Consider the following 22,731-nt stretch of genomic DNA (forward strand, 5'->3'; position numbering starts at 1 on the left):
AGGGAGGCATGGGCCAAATGGCAGGAAATCATACCCCTCGTGAATAGCGGGGCAGACAAAGAAAAGCTGGAACCTTCAGACTGATAAGTAACCACATATTGGGGGTTGGAAAGTGTCCTGGAGGCAGACAAAGAAAGGTGGGATAAGGCAGGAATCTCCAGGGTCTGAATATAACTTTTTGCTCATTATGCCCTCATTACAATAAAATTAGACTTGCAGATAAGAAGTACCCATCATGCACCGACACCGTGACACTTCCAATCCAGACTAACTAAGGACGAAAATCCCTCCTCCCCTCGGGAAGGTGGAGCTGGGATGAAAATCAGGAAATATGACCCATAGCCCCTCCCTCCACAATGAATATTCCGCCCACTCATTTTCACACCCCATATAACCAGCTCGCCAAAGAGCCTCAGCACAGCTACTCACTTGAGTCTGCTCACTCCTCTTGAGAGCATATTATCCGCTAATGATAAATCCTTGCTTAGCTTTCTTGATTTCCTTATTTCATCTCTGAATTCTTCCTGTGATAAGAACCTACTCTCCGGTAACACTAGTGTACCTCAGACCTGACCACTTACCACAAGTTCCCTCACCTGAGGAGGCTGTAACAGGAGTGCACGTGGACCTCACACGTGACCACTGACCACAGGTTACCTCCCTAGTGGAGCCGTGACAGCAGTGCACTTATGCTGCAGATCTGACCACTGGCCAAATGTTCCCTCACCTGAGGAGGCTGTCAGGGCCGAACACACGTACCTCAGATATGAACGCTCACCACATGTCCCCTCACCTGAAAAGACTGTAACAGCAGTGCTCGTGTACCTCAGAGGTGACCAATATCAAACGCTCCCTCACCTGAAGAAGCTATCACCTAGTGGACGTGGACCTCAGACCTGACCACTGGCCACATGTCCCCTCACCTGAGGAGGCTGTAACAGGAGTGCACGTGGACCTCAGACGTGACCAACACCACACGCCTTTTCACCTGAGGAGGCTGTGATGGCAGTGCACCTGGAGTCCACACATGACCACTCACTGATGTCCCCTTACCTGAGGAGGGGTGCATTTGTACCTCAGACCTGACCACTGACAACATGTCCCGTCACCTGAGAAGGCTGAGACAGCCGTGCTCGTGTACCTCAGACCTTACCACTCACCACAAGTCTCCTCACCTGAGTGGTTGTCATAGCAGTGTACGTGTACACCCCTTAGTGGAGACAAGCCTGCAGTCCAGTCTATAGCCACTCACAAAGGTGCATTCTGAGGGGACACAAAATCAGAAAGGACAGGATACTGGCCCTAGGTGCTTGTCAAAGGAATGAATTCAATGAGCCCAAATGTTTGATTCCTCCTGTATATAGAAAAGCGCTAAATTCTTTATCTTGAGATCTCTGGTTTTCTTCAGTTAACAAGTAATCTTTTAATGTTCTGACTACCTGGTCTTTGTTGTAAAACTCCTATATATCCTAGCTCCTTCCCTACCTCTTCGGAGCAGTCCCTCAGAGCAATCTGAGAGGCTGTCATCCCAGGCTCGAGTTCTCAGAATTGTCCACTGAATAAAACATAGCTCTCAACTTTTAGGTTGTGCATTTACTTCAGTCGACACCTGTGACTTTACTGCATGTGTATGTCAGACCTGACCCCTTATCCCACAACACTGAGCTGTACAGGGTTATATAAGATTAACATAGGTAGTTGGGAACATTAACTGAGTTAATACAAGTAAAGTACTTAGAACAGTGCTTGGCATGTAAAGAATGTCGGTCATAATTATCACATTCCTTTTATAGTTGAGGAAACTGAGCCTTAGAAAAATGAAGTAACTGTCCAATGCCACACAACGAGTTGCTTGCAGAGCTCAGGCCTAAGGGACTCCAAAGAGTGAATTGGTTTGCTTATGCTGAACTGCCTTCCTTTGTGGCTATTTCTGGAAGATGACTGATATTTTTCATTCAAGAGACGGGAGCCCCCAACAAAGGATACTTGGGAGGAGATTCTGTGGCCCTCTAGGCTCCCTTTCTGGGCCCAGCTCTGATGCAGACACTACCATAAAAACTGCTTGCTGGGGAGAGCCACCCCTGCCCTGGCCAGAGAGCAGGCCTGCTCCATTTGGGACACCTCAGGTCAGGTCTCTCCCCACAACTTCCTGGGGGAAAAAAAAAAGAGGAGGCAGACATTTAAATAAGGACAGCATCACTTCAATGGTGAGAGAATTTTAGACATGAGAGCCAGTAACATTTGGAACAAGTGAATGTAGGAAACGTGTGTGGAGTCAAGGGAGTGGGTGTGCTTCGGGTGGAACTCGAGAAGGAGAGAACCAAGCAAAATGCAAACCAACAATGCTCTGAATAAACAGTGCTGATGAAAACAGGTTAGCCTGTTCTAGCACCACCTGAGAGAGTTAGAACAGAGGCAAGTTCAGGGTCCCACCCTGGGCCCTACTGCCAGTCAGAATCTTTCTTGCCTGTGCGGTTGTCACTGGAGTATCTGCAGAAGGCCAGCCTGGTTAGGAAGCAGCTGCCCGTGCTCACTCTGCTTCCTGCCTTCCCCATCTCCAGCTCATAACTCCATCAAGAGAGGAAGTGACTAATCTTCCTAGATGAAGCATGAGGCATGCTTCCCCAGCAGCTGTCATAAACTCCGCCTGAGTCACAGAGATGAATCCTAGGCAGTGACGGCCCTGGATTTCTGTAGCTAACCCCTGCAGTGCTACTCTGCTCCAGAGAATAAAATAGTAGTAATGTTTGCTGCGTACCTATTATCTACCTACCAGCCACTGTGCAAAGCACATCCACTTATTAGCCCCATCCTGCAGATGAGAAAACTGAGGCATAAAGAATTAAGTAACACATGGGTACTGAGTTTTGGTTTGAGAAGATTAAGAAGTTCTGGAGATGGATGGTGGTGATGGTTCCACAACAATGTAAATGTAGTTAATGCCACTGAACTCTACGCTTACAATGGTTAAAATGTTAAATTTTATGTTTTGGATATTTTACCACACATACACACCAAAAAACCCTACAAACAAGCAAAGAATTGAGTAACACAGCTATCAAGTAGAGAAGCCAGTAGTCCTGCCCCAAAGCCTTGTTCTTGACCATCCACTATTTTCTATCAGTTGCAAGTGGAGACTCTGATCTGGCAGGAGACAGAGAGGTAGGGGGCACTCCATATCAGGCTGAGAAAGATGGGTTTATCCTAAGGGTGCTGAGGGGATGGGATGGGCGGGCAGGGTTTTAAGTACGGAAGGCCATGGTCAGATTTAAAAGCAGGAAAGTTCCCTCTGGCTCATAGGAAGATGGAGACTGGAGGTGGGGAGGAGGCTGAAACACAGCCCAGGCAGGAGCTGCTAGTGGCCAGGTCCAGAGCTGTGACAGCAGGATGGGAAGAAGTGGGCCAATTTGAGAAGCAGGTGTTAGGGGAGAGGGAGAGGCGGAGGCAGACAGTGACTGCTCTCCCTGGCTCATTCTACCCTGTGCATATCAGCCTCCTCTGACAGTTGTCCTTCTGGCCCCCTCCTCCCAAACTGGGGTCCTGAAGGAAGATCCAGGGGCACAGATCTCCTTTCTGGCCACCAGGAGGCAATGTTACAAAGTCTGCAGGGAGTTAAGGCCCTTGCAGCCAGGGGCAGATACTTGCTCCCCTCTGTCTCCTCTCCCAGACTCTGCTGTACCCCCCTCCCCCATGTCCTCTCTCTCAGGAGCCAAATTGTTAATACCACAATCTTTCTTGTCCCACACGACACTTTACAAAAGCAGTTACATCTATTAGCTCATGTGCTCCCTCCCCAAAGACAGGGACAGAATAGAATGAGACCTACTACCACCACTTCATAATAAGGAAACTGAAGATCAAGCAGGAAATGGGACCTGACCAATGCCAGCCTCGTTGAGAAGCAGCTGCCCGTGCTCATTCTGCTTCTTGCCTTCCCCATCTGGTGGCAGAGCCAGGAGGGGCCAGGGGCCACAGGCCACCCACTGCCCAGTCTGGACACTGTGAGAGGGCACAGCCTACAGCTTCCACAGAATAGCTGTTAACAGTAGCCACCTCATCAGCCTGTGAACCCCAATTTCATCCTTGAGTGCCTTCCCACCTCAGAGGGCCTTCCCACCTCAGAGGGCCTTCCCAGTGATTGATTCCCATGGGGTTGTCAATGAGGTCAGACTGACCTGGCATGCACCTGATTTACTTCTTCCTCATCCTCTGCTTCCAGAATTACAAGAGTCATCACCATTACCTTCATCACCATTTTAATAAAGGTTTGCATCTGCTCAGCTCTCAGACTTAGCAAGCACTCATCCATCAACTCATCTAAATCTTAGGACAGCCCTGGGGAGGTATTTCATAGACAAGCGCACTGAGGATCAGAGCTAGAACGTAGCCAGACTCAGGTCACTCAGCTAGGCCTCCAGGGAGTTTGCAATCTCTTGGGAAAGCTATGCCCATACAGAGTTGAAGATAGGGTGAGGTGATTGGGTTTAGTGCAGCCCTGCCAAGGGGTTTCCAGTCATCTCTACAGATGAGGAAATTGAGTCTCAGAGACTAACTGGGTCAGAATTGAATTATCTGATGCCCAAGCTCATGCTCTGTATGGGGCACAGGGCTGCGACTTTCAGGGAGGGGTGCCGAATTTCTAGCAGAGTACATATTCTCTACAGACTAGAGGGAGAGACTAGTGGGAGGTGGAGGCAGTTGGACCCAGAGGAACTGCTGTTAGGGCAGAAAGGCTTCTCCAGGAAGAAAATGCAGGCAAAGTTTAAGCTGTAGAGAGCACAGCATGGGCTGTGCAAAGCTGGGTGGGCTGGAGGAGACAGTGGCTGTGCTGAACCAAGGTGGGTAGGGCTGGATGGCCAAGCTAGACACCCACCTGCCTACAGATCTATGCTTCTCCTCACACAGCTGGGGAATTTTCTGGGTTCTGAATCAGAAGCCATGCCAACAAAGACGGGAAAGTCCTGAACCCTTGGCACGACATGGTCTGTTTCTCATCTACCAGAGGGAGAAACTGAAGCCTAGGGAGAGACTGTGACTTCTCTGTGGTCAGAACACAGCAGAGCCTGCCCTTCTCCAGGCCTCAGTCTCCCAGTGTGAAAAAGGGAGGGGTTGAATTATATGAGCTCCAAGTTTCTTCCCATTCTGACCTTCTGAGTACCATGTATCCATCCTTGCTGTCCTTGGCTCAGATCCCAGCCCCTGATATATCCTCCACATGTATCCCAGGGCAAGTCACATAGCCTCTCTGAGTGTCAGAGTCCTCATGGGTGAAATAAATATGACATTGTCTTCCTTGAGCAGATCTAATGAGCCATGAATGGCAGCATGTCAGCATAGCTTGAGGTCTGACTCCCAGGCAGCATCTGGGGGTGGGGAAGACTGAGACTCTGAATGAGGCTGTTACTTGTCTGCCTGCCCAAGGGCTCATTTATAGATATCCGCTCCTTGGCTGCCAGGCCAGAGGGAAGTGGGAGCAAAGGTGCTGAAGTGACAGTTTGGAGCCTTTTTCAAGAAGGAGTCCCTGGCTACTTTTTCCCTTCCCCCACCTGCCCCGCCCTCCTTCTTCTGGGCATCCTCACAACAGTCTTGAGGGTAGGCGCTTTGATGTCACCATCTCCACTGAACAGATAAGAAGACTGAGGCTCAGAGAGGAGACAGGACCCACAGCAAGGTAGTGACAGAGCTGGGACCAGAATAGAGTTCTCTCCCCTTGTACTCAGATTCAGATTGTTCTACAAAATGAAGTCTCCTATTTTGCTTGGTTTGCGAAAAGGCATTTCCCTATGTGGGTTGACTTAAAGAGGGGAAGGGCTTGGGTTCTGCAAATGTTCTGGGTTTCACAAGCAGCATCAGACTCAGTGTAATGCGTGGGACTATGCAAACATCACGGGGCCCTGGAAGCTGCAGGGCTCTGCAAACTGTGCCAGGCTTTGCCAACAGCATGGGACTCTAAAAAGGCATTAAGCTTTGCAAACTGTGGGAATCCGTAGATGGTGTGATCCACACACATCATGAGGCTCTGTAAAACATCCAGGGCTCAGCAAACACTACACTGGCAAGTGGCAAAGACAGGTTGCAAACCAGATTGGCTGAACCTCAAGCCTGGGCCACCCTGAGTGGGACCTCATTGCAGGATTAGTCCAAAAGCTGTCTGAGGGCCTGTTAGCCTAACTCCCAGAAGGTCTCTGGGACTGGGCTCTTGCTCCAATTCCACAGCTGAGTTCAGGAATATTCTTGGATATTGTGATAGGTTATAAATGAAGGCCGCTCATGCCTGAGGTTGCTGTATGTTCTGTGCCCTGAGGAGTGCTGTGCATTGTTTTACTCAAAGTTTGATGAAATGAACTTAGCCAGTAAGCTGGTCCCAGCACGTAACCAGGCCATTCCATGTGCAGAATTTCTGCAGCCTCCTGGGCCAAGATGGGGGGCACATGAGCCTCCAGAAAGTCTAAAGGGACCTTATCTCTCTCAACAAAGCACCTGCAATTTGGAGTCTGTCTGGAAGGCTGCACCTTTGCTAGTCTCTGTGAAGACTTGCAGTGCCAACTTTGGTTTGAAGGATTTAGAGAGAGAGAGCCAATTTGGTTTTCCCAAGCAGGACCAGGGACCCAGCCACCTCTTGACTTTTCTCCAGGCAACAGTCCTACATTTTCATTTCTGGTTTCTCAGCGATTCGTTCACACTATGAGTATCCATTGAGGGCCTACCTACTATGTGCCAGGCCAATCTGTGATGATTTCAGATACTCCCCACATCCTTCTAGCATCCCAGAAAGCCACGAGGGCTGATGTATGTCTATCACTGCACCCCCAAAAAGCAGGACTCCAATCCCACATCCTTCTTTCATGCAAGGACTCTATTCTTGGAACTGGGTCAGGTTCACTTCTGTATCTTGGATTTGGGGAAACCCAGAAGTCTTCCTCAGAAAATGCAGCCTGGGTAGAGGAAAAGATCTGGTTCTGGCGTCAGAGGTTCATGGCATGACCCCACCACCTACTAGCTTAGTGGCCTCTGGGCAGTTACTGAGACTCAATGCCTCCTCTGAAAAATGGGGGAATAGTAACAGGCCCACAAGTTCACTGCGAGGACACAACAAGGCCTCCTGTGAAAGTGCTGAGCAAGCCTAAAGAGGTAAACCAGCTCACTTTCCTTTTCACTGCCTTGTTCTGAGTCCTGCCTCTGCCACTCCCTTCTCTGGTCTCTAGACCTCAGGCTTGGCTTCTTTCTCACACACTGAAGTTGGACAGCAGCCCTTTGAGTGAGAACTATTCTCCCTTCATTATAGATGAGGCAGCTGAGGCACTAAGAGGTTCAGGGACTTGCCTAAGGCCACGTGATCAGCAAATGACAAGGCTGAAATGGGACTCAGGTAGGTCCGTCTGGCTCCAAGACCTCCATCCTCAGTCTTTAGTCCAGAAAACTCTGAGACACTCCTATTTGCCTTTCTGCTGTCCACGCACCTCCACTGAGATGGCCTTATTTTATGGAGGTGTTACCGTGAGTCCCTGTCCCCCAACAGATGGTTGTGGCCTGTGGCCGTTGAGTCCTAGTAGGTAGGGTCCCTCCTTGCCCTGGATGCATTGAATTCAGAGAGGAGATGGGCATTCAGTGAGAGGGGATGAGAGCTTGAAGGGGACAGAGGCTCAGTGAAGGAGATCATTGGGGAAAAGGGCTTTGCATGGGGCTCATGGAGGGTGAAAAATACCTGTGACTGGGACAAGAGTTTGGTGGGGGAGGAGGCTCAGAGCAAGAATGAGGGTGCAGAAAACAGACTGGAAAATCAGGAATGAATGACTCCAGGGCTGGGAGGGGCTGGCGTGTCAACATTCCCTCTGCCCGCCCCCCCCCCCCCACCTCTTCACTGCTGGGAAGAGAAAATATCCAAGGGAAATGCCAAACAAAGAGGCTGGGAAGGAGCAGGCTGAGGGGAGGCTAGTCAGCAGCCTCCTCCCATCAGTGGGGCTGGATCTAAACAAACCCAGCCTCCTCCACAAGTCTGGCCCTGGGCTGCCCCAGCCAGACATCAGAGGAATTCAGAGAGAGAGGAAACAAGTGACTAAGGGAGCTAGGCACTTGGAGAGTGGGATCAAGATTGAGCAGGACTTCTTAACTCATACCTGGAAGAGGTGGCTACTGTCCAGTGTGGCCCAAGAAGCATCGATCAACTCAGTGCGTGGAGTCCCCACGTTGGAGCATCCCTGCTTGGAAACCAGCTGCTGTCTCCAAGAGCCCCCAATAAGTTCTCACTCCTTCTCCCCTGCTCAACTCTAGTCCTGAGATTGAAATAGGGGCTGAAACTCACTGCATCCCGGAAGTCATGGGACCCAGGATAGGTAAGTCACCACAAAGTCAGGAAGGGACATTGGGAGGGAGTCTGGGGGCCACATTGCCAGTGCAAAAGGTGAAGCTGCAGAGCTAACATGTGTGTGCTGGGATGGGCGGGGAATGGGGGAAATGGCTTGCAGTTTTCTACACAGAGCCAGGCATATGGCCGGACCTAGTGAGGGTGTGTGGAATGAATGAGTGAATAAGCAGAGGGTCAGGAAGGGACACTGTTTACTCAGCTGGAGGCAGAGAACCCAGCCTAACCTCCCTGGTGAAACAGAGAAACTGAAAGGGTGACGGAAAGGGGCCCCCCGACTGCTCACAGAGCCCTGTTCACCCTCTGAAGCAGGCAAAGATAGAGACAGAAAAGAAGACAAAAACAGAGATACGGAGCAGTGAAATCAGAAACAGAGCAAGTCCAGAGACACAGAGTCAGACATAGGCTGAGACAGAAGGCCAGAGAGAGACAGCGGGAGACAAAGATCAACAGGTGTCAGCTGGAGTGTGCAGGGGCAGGGGCCACCAGCCTGGGAGAGGGCTGCAGAGGAGACCCAGAGAAACAGAGAAGTGGAGACACACACACACACACACACACAAACACAGAGAGAGAGAGAGAAAGAGAGAGAGAAAGAGAGAGAGAGAGAGAATCAGACAGAGACAGATACAGGGGAAAGACAGGCCTGCAGACAGAGAATCAGAAAGATCAACACAGAAAAGAAGTGGATTCAGAGAAATACCTGCAGAGACCTACATGTGCTTGTTGGCGGTGGGGTGGGAGGAGGCGGGAGCGGAGTTGTCTTGAAGCCTTGAGAAGCCAAGCTGGAGTGTGACCCAAGCACCATGTGGGGACGGCAGCCATTCTGGGAACAGAGCGCCCAGCTGAGCATTTCTTGGGCAGGAGGAGGGAGGTGGAGAAAACAAAGGGTCTTCAGATAGAGTGGCCCTCAAGCTGGAAGCCCTGTGGGGATCACCTCTGGCTTCCCTCCAGCTATCTGTGTGCCTCACTCCCACTCAGGCAAGGCCAGACTCGCATCTGGAGCGCAGTGTGTGGGTTTCCTGGGCTGAGCAGGCAGACATGGCTGTGCTGCAGTCATGGCTTGAGGACCATGGTATGGAAGGAAGGGTGGGATGGATGCTTCCTCTGGGGGCCTCACAGGAGAGATGACAATGAGGTAAGATATGGGTGGGTTGGTTTGAAGATGGGCAACTGATAAACCAAACTCCCAATCAGCCTTAGTGTGCTATGGGATTGGAGGGTTGGTGATCCTACAGGAATGGGAAGAAACTAATGACTCTGGCTATACTGTGCCTGTCCCCCAGCTGTGATTCTCATCCCTGCATGGCTCAGCTCTGGAATATTCTCTAGCTGCTCCTCCACCTCCCACACATACAGCAGGAGGCTGACCCCAGCATCTGCTCAATGAGCCACCAGAAGCCACCTGTGACCTCCCTTCCTGAGCCTCAGTCTGAGCTGTGGCCAGGATTTCCCACCACACCCCATGCTCTCTTTCTGGTCTGAGGGATGTTGGGGTAAGATGAGGCAGGATATAGAGCCTGGAGCCTGGGAAAAGACCAGTGCCTGAGGAAGAGGGGCCAGCTGTCCTAGCCAGGGACCCACATCAGAAAGAGAGAGGAGTCAGGGTCAGATCTAGCCTTCAGCCATGCCCCACCACCAACTCACCACATGCCTTTAAGCAACAAGCAGAGCTTCCCTGTCTGTGAGGGCGGGGCTTGAGAAAATGATCTCCCCAGGCCATTCCCATTTTGAGATTCCCAGTAGCCCCTTCCCTACCTCTGCACCTTTGCTCAGCTTTATCTTCACCAAGAAGGCACCTACCCACATCCCATTCTGATGACATTTGTCCTGTTTTCTAACTCTTTCAAACACCAACTCTTCTAGGGAGCCTTTCAGACTGATTCTCCCAGCTGGAAATAACCGCTCTCATATGCTGTTGACCTTCTCTTTGTTCATCCTTCCTTGTTCCTGGTGTATCTACTGCTCACTCCAGTCCTAGGGTCAAATTTGGGCCAACCCAGGGCAGGGAGGTGGGGGAAGGGAAAGAACCAGCAGCCCTAGGTTTAAATTGCAGCACTGCATCACTAGTTTTATAAGAATGCAGTGACATGCCCTCACTCTTTAATACATGAGGAAACAGATGCTCAGAGAGGGCAAGTGACTCGTCCAAGGTCACCCAGCAATCAAGCAACAGAGTGGAGGCAAGAACCCAGGTCTGTCTGATGCCAAAGCCCTTTCCTGTCTGTGCCATTAACCTTGGGGCTTCCTCTTCCCTCTCAAACACCCCATGCCGGTGAGCCTCCACCCACTTTGGGTACTTCTCCACTGATTTCAGACAAAGTAAGTTTTTCTCCGGGAGCTAATGACTAGCGAGTGGGCAGGAGATGAGAGCTATTTCCTCCCAGGCTGGGCCTTACCCGCTGAGCCAGATCTCAGGCTGCTGGGAACCAGATGGCAAGCTTGCCTAGACTCCACAACTGGGTGCCAGATATCCAGTGCCCAGTCTGCTTCAGTCCCTTTCCAGGACTCACTTTCTCCATCTGGGCAGTAGATGGTGGGAGTCTGCTGAGGTGGTCACTTGGACCCTTCCTGTGCTGAGAAGCTCAGTTTTCTGTCTCTGGAGGGAGCAATGGAGCAGCAGTTTCTCTGTAGGGACAGGCTTGCTACCCTGGATGTGGAGAGGAGGTAAATTTGGTTTCTGTTACCTATCCTGGGCTGCAGCCCAGAGCCCTAAGCACTAATGCTTGAAGTGATGGAGAACAATGCCCGCCTTACCAGACTGGGAGCTCCCTGGGGATGGGGTCCAATCTGATCCATTCCTGAGGCCCCAGATCTTGGCAGAAGCTGGGCAGAGTCAGGATATTGGGGAAGTATCAGTACAGAAGCTGCCCTCCTTCCTCCCCCTCCCTCCCCATGACATTCCTTCCCTCCCTCCAACCTGCTTTGAAATCCTACTCTTATTGAAAACTGGAGACTCAGGATAAGGAGTGAGGTGGGATACAGTGGGGCCCTTGGGGAGTAAATGTAAGCACAGAAAGAAATAAACTGGGGCTAGTGGTTGGGGGAGGCAGTGTGGTGGGGGCCAATAGTCATATTATCTCTGAACCTCAGGCTGTGTTTTGGGCCTGAGGAGGCTGGCTTGAATTCCCTGTGGGCTCAGGGCTCACCCTTCACCACTATTTTTAGAGTCATCTTGGGTCTAGATGGGGTAGTCAGGGCCAGAATCGGGAATAGAAAGCCCCAGTGCAGGGTCCTTGACCCAGCTTGGAAACCACCAGAGAGCAACAGCTGGAGGCCTGCAACAACTGGACCTCAAGCATGTTACTGTCCTCTCAACAGACCACCCAAGGGTTCTGCTGGGAGGAATTTCCCAAAGATGACAGCCAAGCCCAAAGCCCAAGACCTCCCCACATTCCTGCCTTTGACTCTTCCCCTTCCAGAAGCCCCACAGGGTCACACTGGGAACTGGAGCCCCCAGGGCCCTCACATGGCCCCCATCCAACCAGGACCATGCTGTAGCCTCTGCTTCTCCAGACCCCCACACTCTGGCTTTCTCTTCTCCCTCATTCAGTTTAACAGAATTCAACAATCATGTCCTTAAGCTGGGCCAGGACTTGAAAGATGAGAAGTAGTTTTCTGGGAAGATCGGACATTCCAGGCTGAGGGTACAGCGTGTGCAAAGGCTAAGAGGTGGAAAAGGACAGATGGATTTGGGGAATGGCAAGCATCTACTGGGGCCGGGGAATAATGTTCATTAGGGTGGCCTTGACCTCTTGGAGGCTGAGGTGCCTGTACCCATGTGCTGCAGATGGGGTGAGGAGGGAGGAAGGGGCTCACCGTTGTTGAGGACCGTGGTGTACCTGGCAGGGCATTTTCCTTTACTCCTACCAAAAATGCTATATGAGACTATAAGGGTCTCAGAGAAGGAAGCTGAGGCTTAGAGAGGTTAAATAAACTGCCCAAGGTCACAACCACAATGTGCCAAAACAAATATTTGAATTCAAAGTCTTCTGGCCCAGAGGGTTTCAACAGGGAACTGATGGGGGGGGGGGGCATCAGGACCCAGGAGAGAACAGCCTCTGCCCGGGGAAGTCCACTGGCTAATCAGGCAGATAAGATGGGAACATACATAATGCAGGAGAGTGACCAGCCTCGCATCCCAGAGAAAGGGCTGAGGGAACTGGACCAGGAGGGGCAGGGGAGGTTTATGGAGGGGGAGACAGCTGGCGTGGGCTGCAGGAGCTAGGCAGGGGAGCCAGCAGGCTGAGGGAGCCCAGGGCAATCTAGGAGGTAGGAAGGGCTGGAGGCAGGGGTGGGTCATGACGCTGGCTGCCTCCCACCCCAACACCTCCAGAGAGAAGTATCTGCCATCATTGTGACAGATGGATTGCCCAAGGTCTGCTGCTGGGAATATTTCCCTTCCTAGTTTCGGGCTGCAGGTGTGTGAGTACTGGAGGTTGGTAGGTTTTCCAGAAACATCTTGGCTCCTTTGTGACACTGCACTGCCCCCTCAACCTTGGTACCTGAACATAGTTCTAGGATGGGTTCCTTCTTTTGTTCTATTCTCCTCAGTAAGGGCATATGGTAATGGTGTCTCACTCTCAAAAGGAAGTTTGCCCTTCTCACCACACATGCTTTCCAGACTGAAAGCCAGAGGTCTGGCTTTAGCCCATATCCTCTCCTGGGCTCTCCTGGAGTCCGTGGCCTCCTAGGTGTCTCCTTCTGGGAAACCCCCTGCCAGCCCAAACTCACCACATCCAAGACTGAGCTCACCATCACCCTATAATCCTGCCCTCAACGGTGGTCACCCAGAGCAAAAGCTGCACCTCTCCCCACTCCCTACCCACCAGGACGCCTTGGCTTCCTGTGCTCCCCACCCACCTGATTTTCCACCAAGTCCTGTCCATCCCACCTCCCCAAGTGGTGCATCAGCTCATTACATCGCCACTGCCACTACCTGGCCCAGGTCCCATTATCACTTGCTCCTCTGGACCCCACTCCTGCCTTCTCCCTGGCCCCTAAATTCTCCACTCTCCCCACACAGGCACAGAGGTCTTCCTAGGACGCCAAGTCAGATCTCATCACTGGGCTCAGGAAAAAGCCCAACCCTCCAGCTTGGCGTTCAAAGGTGGTCATAGCCTGGCTCCTCCAACCACAGCAGCCTCATCTCCCCATCTTGACTCCAGTGCTTTAGTCTTGCCAGACTATTTGTTCCCTGAGCAGTCTTCGCACTTTCATACTTCTGCCCTTTACTCTGATGTTTCTTCCTCCAGAAAGACTTCCAGAACATTCCAACGTAGACTAGGGCCTCTCTGCTATGTTTCTGTAGTCTTGGAACTCATGTCACACAGTGAACATATGTCATTGTGATTCAGTGCTAGATACACCCCACACACACACCCCCCTTAGGAACTCCCTGAAAGTGGAGACCTAGGCTGCTTGCTTCCGGGCCCCCAGCCACCACCTCCCAGAGCTGTTAATATGTATGGAAACAATCTTCAGTCTAACTCCTAGAACCAGCAGAAATCAGCTCTGTCCCCGCCATGGTGACCCTGGGTGAGTCATCATGGACCCTTTCTGGCCTAGTTGCCTCACCCATCAGAGGGTTAATCCAGCCCTGTCTTCCTGTCCAGCAGATTCCTCAGGCCCAGGGTTGCTGTGGGTCATAGATGGGAAAGCCCACAGGCAGGTGAGAAGTGTCCTGGAGCCAGCCAGGTGGGCCCAAAGAGGCTCCAACAGGGCAAACTGCCACATGCAGGCGCAGCATCTTGGACCAGCTGAATGTTTCCATATGGGAATGTGGGCCCAGTGTTGCCAGATCTGCTAATCCTTCAAGAAAAAAACAAAAATCAGGAGTTTTGTGTGAAATTTCCTGATTTTTGAATGCTGGCAACTAACTTAAAAACACTTGGCTAGCCAGCATTGTGCAAGCCCTTCAAAATGTCTAGGAGCCAGATGTGCCCCCAGGCAGGACTGCCATGCCCTGAACAACTCCAAAGGGCGCCATTCACCTCATGGCACACAGCTCACACAGCTGCACATGGGGCCTTTGGCCAGGGCCCCACAGTTGTAATCTCTGCCTTGTAGTCTCTCTCTGCCGGAATGCCAGGATGCCAGGATGGCCTTGGCAAAGCACATGTGAGTAGCAGGTGTAAGGGAGAGGCCTTTCCTTCTCTCACACAGGGGAATTATTAAAAAAGAACCAAAAAGTTCTTAGAATGCAGCTGGTGGGGACGGGATGGGGAGCAAGAACAAGGAGACAGCAAAGGGAAGCTTCCAGAAGGGTCTGTGCCTCTTCAGAGATCAAGAGGAGATGAGAGAGTAATGCTAGGGCTGAGTCTCCCACAGGAGGACTGGTGACCAGGCCTGGAACTAGACTCCCTGGTGAGTCTGGGACAAACTTGACAGAGGATGTTATCCCAAGTGACCCTCGTGCAGGCTTGAGAGGAGAGGCTCATTATTCCTATTTTGCAGAGGCTCAGAGAGGTCTAATTGCTGGCCCAAGGCCACATTGGGTCTAAATGATCCCAGATCTTGCTCTCTCTGCTGAGGGTTCTGGAGAGAATGTGCAATTTTCTTGTTCTTCCTTGGTCAAGCCCTCCTCCTCCAGCCTCAGGTTGTGAGAACTTGCCCAGGATCCCTGGGGATTTCTTAACACATCTCTCCTAAAAGTTCATATCTGGGCCTTGGTTATGAGTCCTGAACTTGTACCTTACTCGAGTCCCTCTCACTGGGGGCCACATGTCCTTCTCACCACGTTTCTCCATCCAGCCTTGCTCTGACAGTGTTCTCTTGAGAACCTCAAACTGACTGACTGACTTACCAGCTACAAAATCAGCTGGTAGAATGGCTGACTGTTCACATACAACCACCTTTGACAATTCACTGGAGGGAAGCCAGGCCAGAAAAAGAAATAGCTTACATGGAGATTATTTTCCACTTGTTCTGAGGCCATTTTTGGCAGCCACCATCTTGTAGTTACTGTTGGGGGCCCAGGAGTCAGGCAGATCTGAGTTCTGGTCCAAGCTTTGCCACTTAGAAGCCCCAGCACCGGGATAAGTCCCTTCCCCTCTCTGTGCTTCAGTTTCATCATCTGTGTCATGGAGTCACAGAAGTTACCTCAACAGTTTGCTAGGAGGATGGGTGAGTGTGCCCAGCTCAGTCCAGCACACAATGTTGCTCTGTCTGTCTGTCTATCCATCTGTGGTAGCCCCAGGACAAACTTCTCCATTGGGCCAGCTTTCTGACTGCCTCCCCAGCTCTCCATGGTTGAACTTCTTCTAGTTCTCAGGTTCTAGATGCAGCAATGTTCCCTGCTGTCCCAAAGCAAGTGTGGAGGCAGGCAGGGTGTTTGTAGCAGGACAGACAACTGACAGAGGGACTACCTGATAGGGAAGAAAACAACGTTCACTGTACACCTACTATGCATCGTGTCAGTGCGGGCTCCCCACACATCACTGAGACAACTTGTTGATAAGACAAAGTCTATTATTTATGGTGACAAGGGACAACACCACTTCTCAAAGCTTTGGTTATGTGTCAGAGTTGGGAGGAAAGGTCAATATTTGTTGAGCATTTGAAAGTTTGTTTTAAGGCCAGTTTGTCAGTGCAGGGAGGGAGGTGAGTGAGGGAGGCTTGACCGGGATTGGGTAAAAATCGTGATAAAACAATCCAGCGTTTGGTGGTAGAAACAGCAAGATGAGGACTTGAAGGGGAGAGATTAGAAGAATCTGAGGTGCACACTCTGTTGCCGGTTTCCCTTGAAAAGTTGCTCAGTCCTTCCAGAATTTCCTGAAATGAACAATCAAGGGATTTGCTGGGGCTAGTCTGTCTAAGAAGAGTAAGAAGGAAAATGAAGACAGCGGAGTAGCAAAGCCAAGTTTCAAGTGGTTGGTAAGGTGTGGTTTGGGGTTTTTAGTGTCCAGGCTGAATGTGGGTGAAAGGTTCTGGTTCTCAGTGAGTGCTTTGTGCAGTGGGATGTAGAGATTACCATTCCTGCAATAAGGATGAGAAAGCCAGAGGGCTGCTGATCTAAGGCCACATAGATGGATTGCAGCCGAGGGATTCAAACCCGGGCACTTACCTCTAACAGCTAGTGAGGGTACAGGGGAAGGGGTCCAGGTCCTCAGATCTGTAGATGACTGGGGCTTACATAAGACAGGGAGAAATAATCCAGAGACAGAATGATGATGTTGTCAGAGGGAGGTGTTTAACGTGGAGGAGCCAGGTGTGCATGGAAGGAAATGGATTCATTTGGACCTCGTGACCTCAGAGGTGCTTGAAGATTATCCGGAAAGGGGATGGCAGTGGCCCTCAGGGGGCCTCCTGTGTGCCAGGCCTGAACCAGGTGCTTGAGATGGCTTACTTCTTTGAGGTAAATGCTGTATCTGCACTTTACAGAGGAAACAGGCTCAGAAAGATAAAGGGGCACATCCAGGCTCACACAGGGACCAGTGAGCAGGCTGGGGTTCAGACCCAGGTCTGAGGGCTCTTAAACCTACACCCAGCCCCATATCTGCCCATATTTGCTGCTTATAGCTGGGAGGTGGCTGGAGGAGGCAGGCCTCTGAGCCTTGACAGGAAAGAACAGGCAAAGAAAAGCAGCCCTCCCTGTCAGGCTGCTCTCTGAATCTTGCCCCTTACCCTCCGCACTCAGATTCCTGGCCATGGAGGGGTTAGCTAGAGGGAGACCTGCCTTGCAGACCTCTGGAGTCTGAACTAAAGTCCCTGGCTGACAGACTTTCAGGTTACTTTTCTTTTTTTTAATTTATTTTTTATTTGTGATTTACTTATTTGAGGGGGTATAATTAGGTTTATTTATTTATTTATTTTTAGTAGAGTTACTGGGGATTGAACCCAGGACCTCATGCATGCTAAGCAAACACTGTACCACTGAGCACACACTCTCAGGGCGACTTTCTGACTGGCTAGCTGAGCAGCTGCAGGACAGGTGGCCAACTGATAGCCCAAATAGACAGCCCCCTTAAAGGACAGTGAACTAGTGGACCAGTGACTTACCAGTTGATGGACATGAGTGTGCCTGTGTGCATGACCAGCCACGTGACCCACCAACAGGCACACAGACCACCTGCCTGCCAGCTCTGGGGCTATTGGCTGCCAGCCCTTGGAACCATCTGGCTTACGTGGAACCCCAAAGCCTGGGTGTCCACCTGGGGGAGAAAGGGGCTGGAAATTTTTCCTGAGGCCTGGCTTCCAGCCTCTCCCCTCATTCCTACATGACACCCTGGCCTAGCCCAGGTTTACTCCCACAGCTGCCCTCTCTCCTGTCAGGGCTAGCCCTTAAAAAAGCCTTCACAGGACAGGAACAGCCTCAGAGATGACACATGAAGTGGACACACAACCTTGGACTCAGGACCCTCCTTCTAGGGGGAGTTCTATCCCTTATCAGGGAGTCAGACTGCCTATTGCCAGCCCCTCTGTAGAGGCCTCTAGCCCAAGGAAGGGCTCAAAGGGGACTGACAACCTGTCTAACTAGCCCTTTTCAGTGAGCAACTGGCCACCCAACACACTGGTGGCTGCTCTCAGAACCCAGGAGGACGGGCACAGGGCTTCCCTCCTCCACCCAGAGGCTCACGCTATATACTGGTCCAAGGGAAGGCAGGAGGTTCTGAGCTGGTCCATTGACCTTTTCCCCTGGCTTAACCATCCCCCTGGTTTCTTTCAGAGCAGAGGATCCAGGTCGGTGATTTCTTTCCTCTCAGCCTCAGCTCCAGCCTCATCATCTGGTTGGCCTGGCCCCTGGTGGGGGCACTGCTGACTTCCAGGTGGCCTGGCTAGGTTTGGTTGGGCTGAGACAGAGAAGAGTGTTGTGCTTCTTCCCCGCATCAAATCTGCACAAGGAGTGCAGAGTGATATTGAGGTCAACTCCTGGGCTTGAGTCCCTGCACCAGTGTGAGCCAGTGGAGCTGGTGACCTTCGAGCCTCTGTTCCTTGGCAACAGTATAGAGATCAGGAAAGCACCAAAGGCACAGTTGTGGAGAGGCGTCACCAGCAAGCAGAATGTGCATGTAAGCCTTTACATACATGAAAAGCATGTAGCACAGCTTCTGCACTATAGTAAGTGACTGGTCTCTAGTGGTGAGAGAAACTGGGGTTTCGAAATGGTTCAGTTTCCTCTGGGCGAGTTTGCTTAGAACCCTCCACCCCCTCTTCTTCAAAGTGACTTCCACAGAGCCTCACCCCCACTTCCCTTTCCTAGGCAAGCCCCTTCCTTATCAACTCCCTGTCAGGGGTCACTTTTATTTCAATATCTCCTTGTTTCCTCTTGAGTGTTCATGCCCCACAAAAGGGACTCCTCCCCAGCCACACACACTTCCATTTCTTCAGCCAAATTCCTCGAGACATTTTCCCAAAGAAGATATGGCCAATAAGCAAAGAAAAGATTCTCACCATCATTAGTCATTAGGGAAATGCAAATCAAAACCACATAAGATATAATTTCACACCCATGAGGATGTTTATAATCAAAAAGACAGACAATAATAAGTATTAGCAAGAATGTGGAGAAACTGGAACCATCATCCATTACTAGCAGGAGTGTAAAATGGCGTTGGAAAATAGTTTGACAGTTCCTCAAAAAGTTAAACATAGGGTTACTATATGACCCAGAAATTTGACTTCTGGCTACATACCAAAGAGAATTGAGAACCTATGTCTACACAGAAATTTATGTATGAATGTTCACCATACTTAAAATAACCCAAATGTCCATCAGCAGGTAAATGGATAAACAAAATGTGATTGATATACACTGGAATGTTATTCAGCCATAAAAGGGAATGAAGTACTGATCCACGCTACATGGATGAACCTTGAAATGTTATGTTAAAGAGAAAGAAGTCAGTCACAAAACACCATATACTGTATGATTTAATTTATATGAGTGTGTCTGAAATATTCAGAATAGGCAAATCCAGAGAGCCAGAAAATAGATTAGTGGTTGTCAGGAGTGGTGGGGGGGGAGGGAGGAATGGGAGAGACTGCTAATAGTTATGAGATTTCTTACTGGGGTGATGAAAATGTTCTGGAATTAGATAGTGGTGGTCTATATAACTTTTTGAATATACTCAAACTACTGAATTGTATACTCTGAAAGGGTAGATTTTATGGTATGTGAATCAGGCTTCTAGGCACCTTGGGTAAGGAACACAAAACCCTCACTGGTGGTGGATGCAGGCCTCTAAAGCCCCTTCCCAGGGTTTGCCTCCCAGGTCTGGAGATGGAGTGAGAGTCCCCATACCCCTTCCTTGGGTCAGAGGTGTCCTCAGGGCAGTTTTCAGGCTCCAGAAGGAACTTGTTGAATGAAGGGGAAACTCCTGCCAGGTTGAGAGGCATCTGAGACAATGGAGAGGCTTCCGCAGGACGTGGGGCCCCAGGAGGGGAGGTAGGTCAATGAGGCCTTTCTTGGGCTGCTAGGAGGTGCAGGTGTTTTTCATCTAAATGGAGGAGTGGAGTTTCCCAAGGCAAGACTTCCAGGCTCCTTGCTGAGATTAAACGTTGAGACCCTGGAGATACCTCTGAAGGGGCTCAGCTTTCCTCTCATTGCAGTGAGTGGGAGACTGACATGATTAACATGGTTGCCATAGGAGGAAAACCAGACATGCATAATGGGGCCAAGGATCCAGATTCTAACCCAGCTCTACCTCCTGAGTCGTCGTCACACTTAGGGCCTCAGTTTGTCCGGTGTAGGTGGGCAGAGGGTTAAATGGGATGATCTCTGAGGGCTCTTTCTGCACAGACCAGCAGCATGGTTCATGTATGATTTGGGCGTTGGGCTGGTTAGCTCTGTGGTTACACAAGGTGGTGCCCTGTGGAGGTGCTAGTATCTGTTCCAAACTATCCCCAGGTAAAGCCTTTATGCCCTGACTTTGGACCAAGCCTTGACCCTGCACCTGGCCCTAGGCCTCTGAACCTAAACTGAGCCAAACAGACCCAGAGCAGACTCAGCCGCCAGGAGCATCAGATGTCTCACAGCTATAGGCCCTAGGGAGGGCTCAGGCTGTGTATTTCTGCACCGGGGCCTCCACTTGAAGGTTATGTGGCAGCATCAGCAGCTTCTCCCTAGAAGGAAGCTTTATGCTGGGAATGGAATGAAGGTGTGAAATAGGTGGTCCCAGTGGGATCTGGCCGGCAAGAGCACATGGAGCACACACCCACCCTTAAGAAGAGCCCTGCCAGCACCTGGGATGCAGAAAAGCTGACAGTGCTTTGACTCAGGTTCTCACCAACCCCTGAAACACCTTGGGCTGCCTGGGTCAGGGCTGTTCTATGGGATTGCATCTCCACTCTCACCCCCTTGCTGTCTGTCCACAGGGCCAGTGGGTAAGGAGCTCCGGATGCCCAACAAACACATGAAGGCCATGGTGGACACAGAAGATGCACCTGGAGGCAAATGTAGCCCAAATCCTCAGGACTTGCGGCCAAGTGTGTTCCACAGCATCAAGGTACCTCTCAAGGACTGGCAGGAGCAGGACCATCTGAGCCCAGCAGAGCAGGCTTTGCCACCTACTGGCTGTGAAATGCCAAGCAAGTTGCTGCCTTTCTCTGAGCCTCAGTTTTCTCATCTGTAAATGGATGGCTATGAGGATTAAAGGGATGATCTATAAAAGCACTTCACTTGGCTTCAGGCACATGCTATCTCTTTCCAGAGGGGCTGCTCTGTGGGCAATGGGGGACGAGTCTTCTTGCCTCCTGTTTTTCTAGTGGGAAAGAGAAGGACCCCAGGGATCTTGAACCTCTCTGAATACTGGGAGCTCTGGCTCCACCAAGGGCAGCTCTAAATGTCCAAGCATCCACCAGCACCTACAGGGTGCCAGGAGCCATTCCCACTTGGTCTTACTTAGTTCTCACAATAACCCAGGGAGGTAGGGATGTCATCCTTGTCCCACAGATGAAGAAACTGAGACGCAGAAGAACAAACACTCTATTTTTTAAGCTCTGGCATAAACACCCTATTTTTAATTTTTTGAAACAAGTTTTTCTTCTCTTAGGCATTCTGCCAGTTTTTCAGGAGGGCTAAAGACAGGTGGGGTGTTTGAGTGAGGCTGGGTGGGGTGGGGTTGGGCAGCTTGGGGGTTTGCTGTGTGCAGGTGGTCTCCCAGGGGAGTTCCAGGGGAGGACTGGATGGGGTGGGGAGGGGTGGGGATCTGGGAAGCTTCCTGGGGAGAGGGCAGAGTGGTGGAATAGGACGGGGGTCCAGTCCAGCCTGCAGGAGCTCTGAGGGTCAGATAGTCTCCCATCATTCTCGGCCTCATAAAGACCCTGCTCTCAGTCATGCGGCTCCTGGGTCACCCCCAGACCCCCGGGGTACCCAGGACAGCTTTTCTAGTTTTTAAGCCTGTGTAGAAAACCATGCACTACACCAATAATTCTTTCTCTCTCCTCTTGCTCCGGACTCTCCCTTACTCTTTCTCCTCCTGTGTGTCTGTCTCCTCTGGCTCTGTTTCTCTGTTTTGCTATCTTCTGCCTCGCTTTCCCTCCCTTTCTCCAACTCTGTCTCTGCCTTTCTACCTGCCAACCCCATTTGTCTTCCCACCTGTCTCCTGCCCCTCTGCCCGCTGCCCATAGTTCTTCATCCTGTGCCACAGCTTCCTGCAGCTGGCGCAGCTCATGATCTCCGGCTACCTCAAGAGCTCCATCTCCACGGTGGAGAAGCGCTTTGGCCTCTCCAGTCAGACTTCGGGGCTGCTGGCTGCCTTCAACGAGGTACTGGTCCTGGCACAGCTGCAGGGGTGGACACTGAGGGAGACTCACACCCCCATTCTCCCCACCATCTCCCTCACTACCCCAACGTAAACTGTTACCCCAAGGGCCACATGCAATCCCATCACAGCTCTCTTCTATTGATCCCACCCTTGGAGACATGAGGGATTTTAGAGACAGCCAGGGTCCCTGTATCCACCCAATCTCCCTTTGGTTCCTTGACGTTTTCAGATGCCCAGCTATTGCCTGGGAAGGAATTATAGGAAGTCACCTCAACAGTAATGGAGAGGTTTAAATTAGATCAAAGGCAGAACTTTGAGACCTTGGGGTGGTGGGGGGAGGGGATGATACCACAGCATGGAATTGCCCCAGGATCCACAGGCCTCTGCCTCTGGGCCGACAGCCAAGCCGCAAGGAGTGGACAGGCTGCTTTGTGTGGATTTGGAGATCAGAGTCCAGCTGTGTCCAGCCCCTCCCCCACCAGACATTTTCACCCTCGGAGAAGGCCACTGTCCAGAAAACACTCTTTCTCTGCCACTTCCAGGAGATTTCTGTGAAATTCTCTCCCCCTAGTGTGATGTGTCACATTTCTCCCAACCCAAGGCCTGCAGTCTACACCACATCCCCAGTGTTCCTTAGCACCCCACCTCCAGATCTCAGAGGTGGGA

At 51.1% G+C, this 22,731-nt stretch overlaps 1 protein-coding gene across 3 annotated transcripts in view; it reads left to right on the forward strand.

Moving 5' to 3' along the window:
* Positions 1 to 7,985: 7,985 nt before the first annotated feature.
* SLCO2B1 (solute carrier organic anion transporter family member 2B1) overlaps positions 7,986 to 22,731 on the forward strand; it is a 48,140-nt gene continuing 33,394 nt past the window's right edge. Inside the window, exons 1-3 of one of the 3 annotated variants that reach the window (XM_010989645.3) lie at positions 7,986 to 8,333; positions 20,675 to 20,805; positions 21,929 to 22,066. In XM_010989645.3, the coding sequence (XP_010987947.1) occupies positions 8,318 to 8,333; positions 20,675 to 20,805; positions 21,929 to 22,066 (285 nt within the window). In that variant the 5' untranslated portion in view covers positions 7,986 to 8,317. Of the gene's footprint in view, positions 8,334 to 20,674; positions 20,806 to 21,928; positions 22,067 to 22,731 lie in introns of those variants that run through there. The other 2 variants (XM_010989627.3, XM_010989651.3) reach the window with 2 other exon arrangements.

Source organism: Camelus dromedarius, chromosome 12 (genome assembly GCF_036321535.1).
Source record: "Camelus dromedarius isolate mCamDro1 chromosome 12, mCamDro1.pat, whole genome shotgun sequence".
Lineage (NCBI taxonomy): Eukaryota > Metazoa > Chordata > Mammalia > Artiodactyla > Camelidae > Camelus > Camelus dromedarius.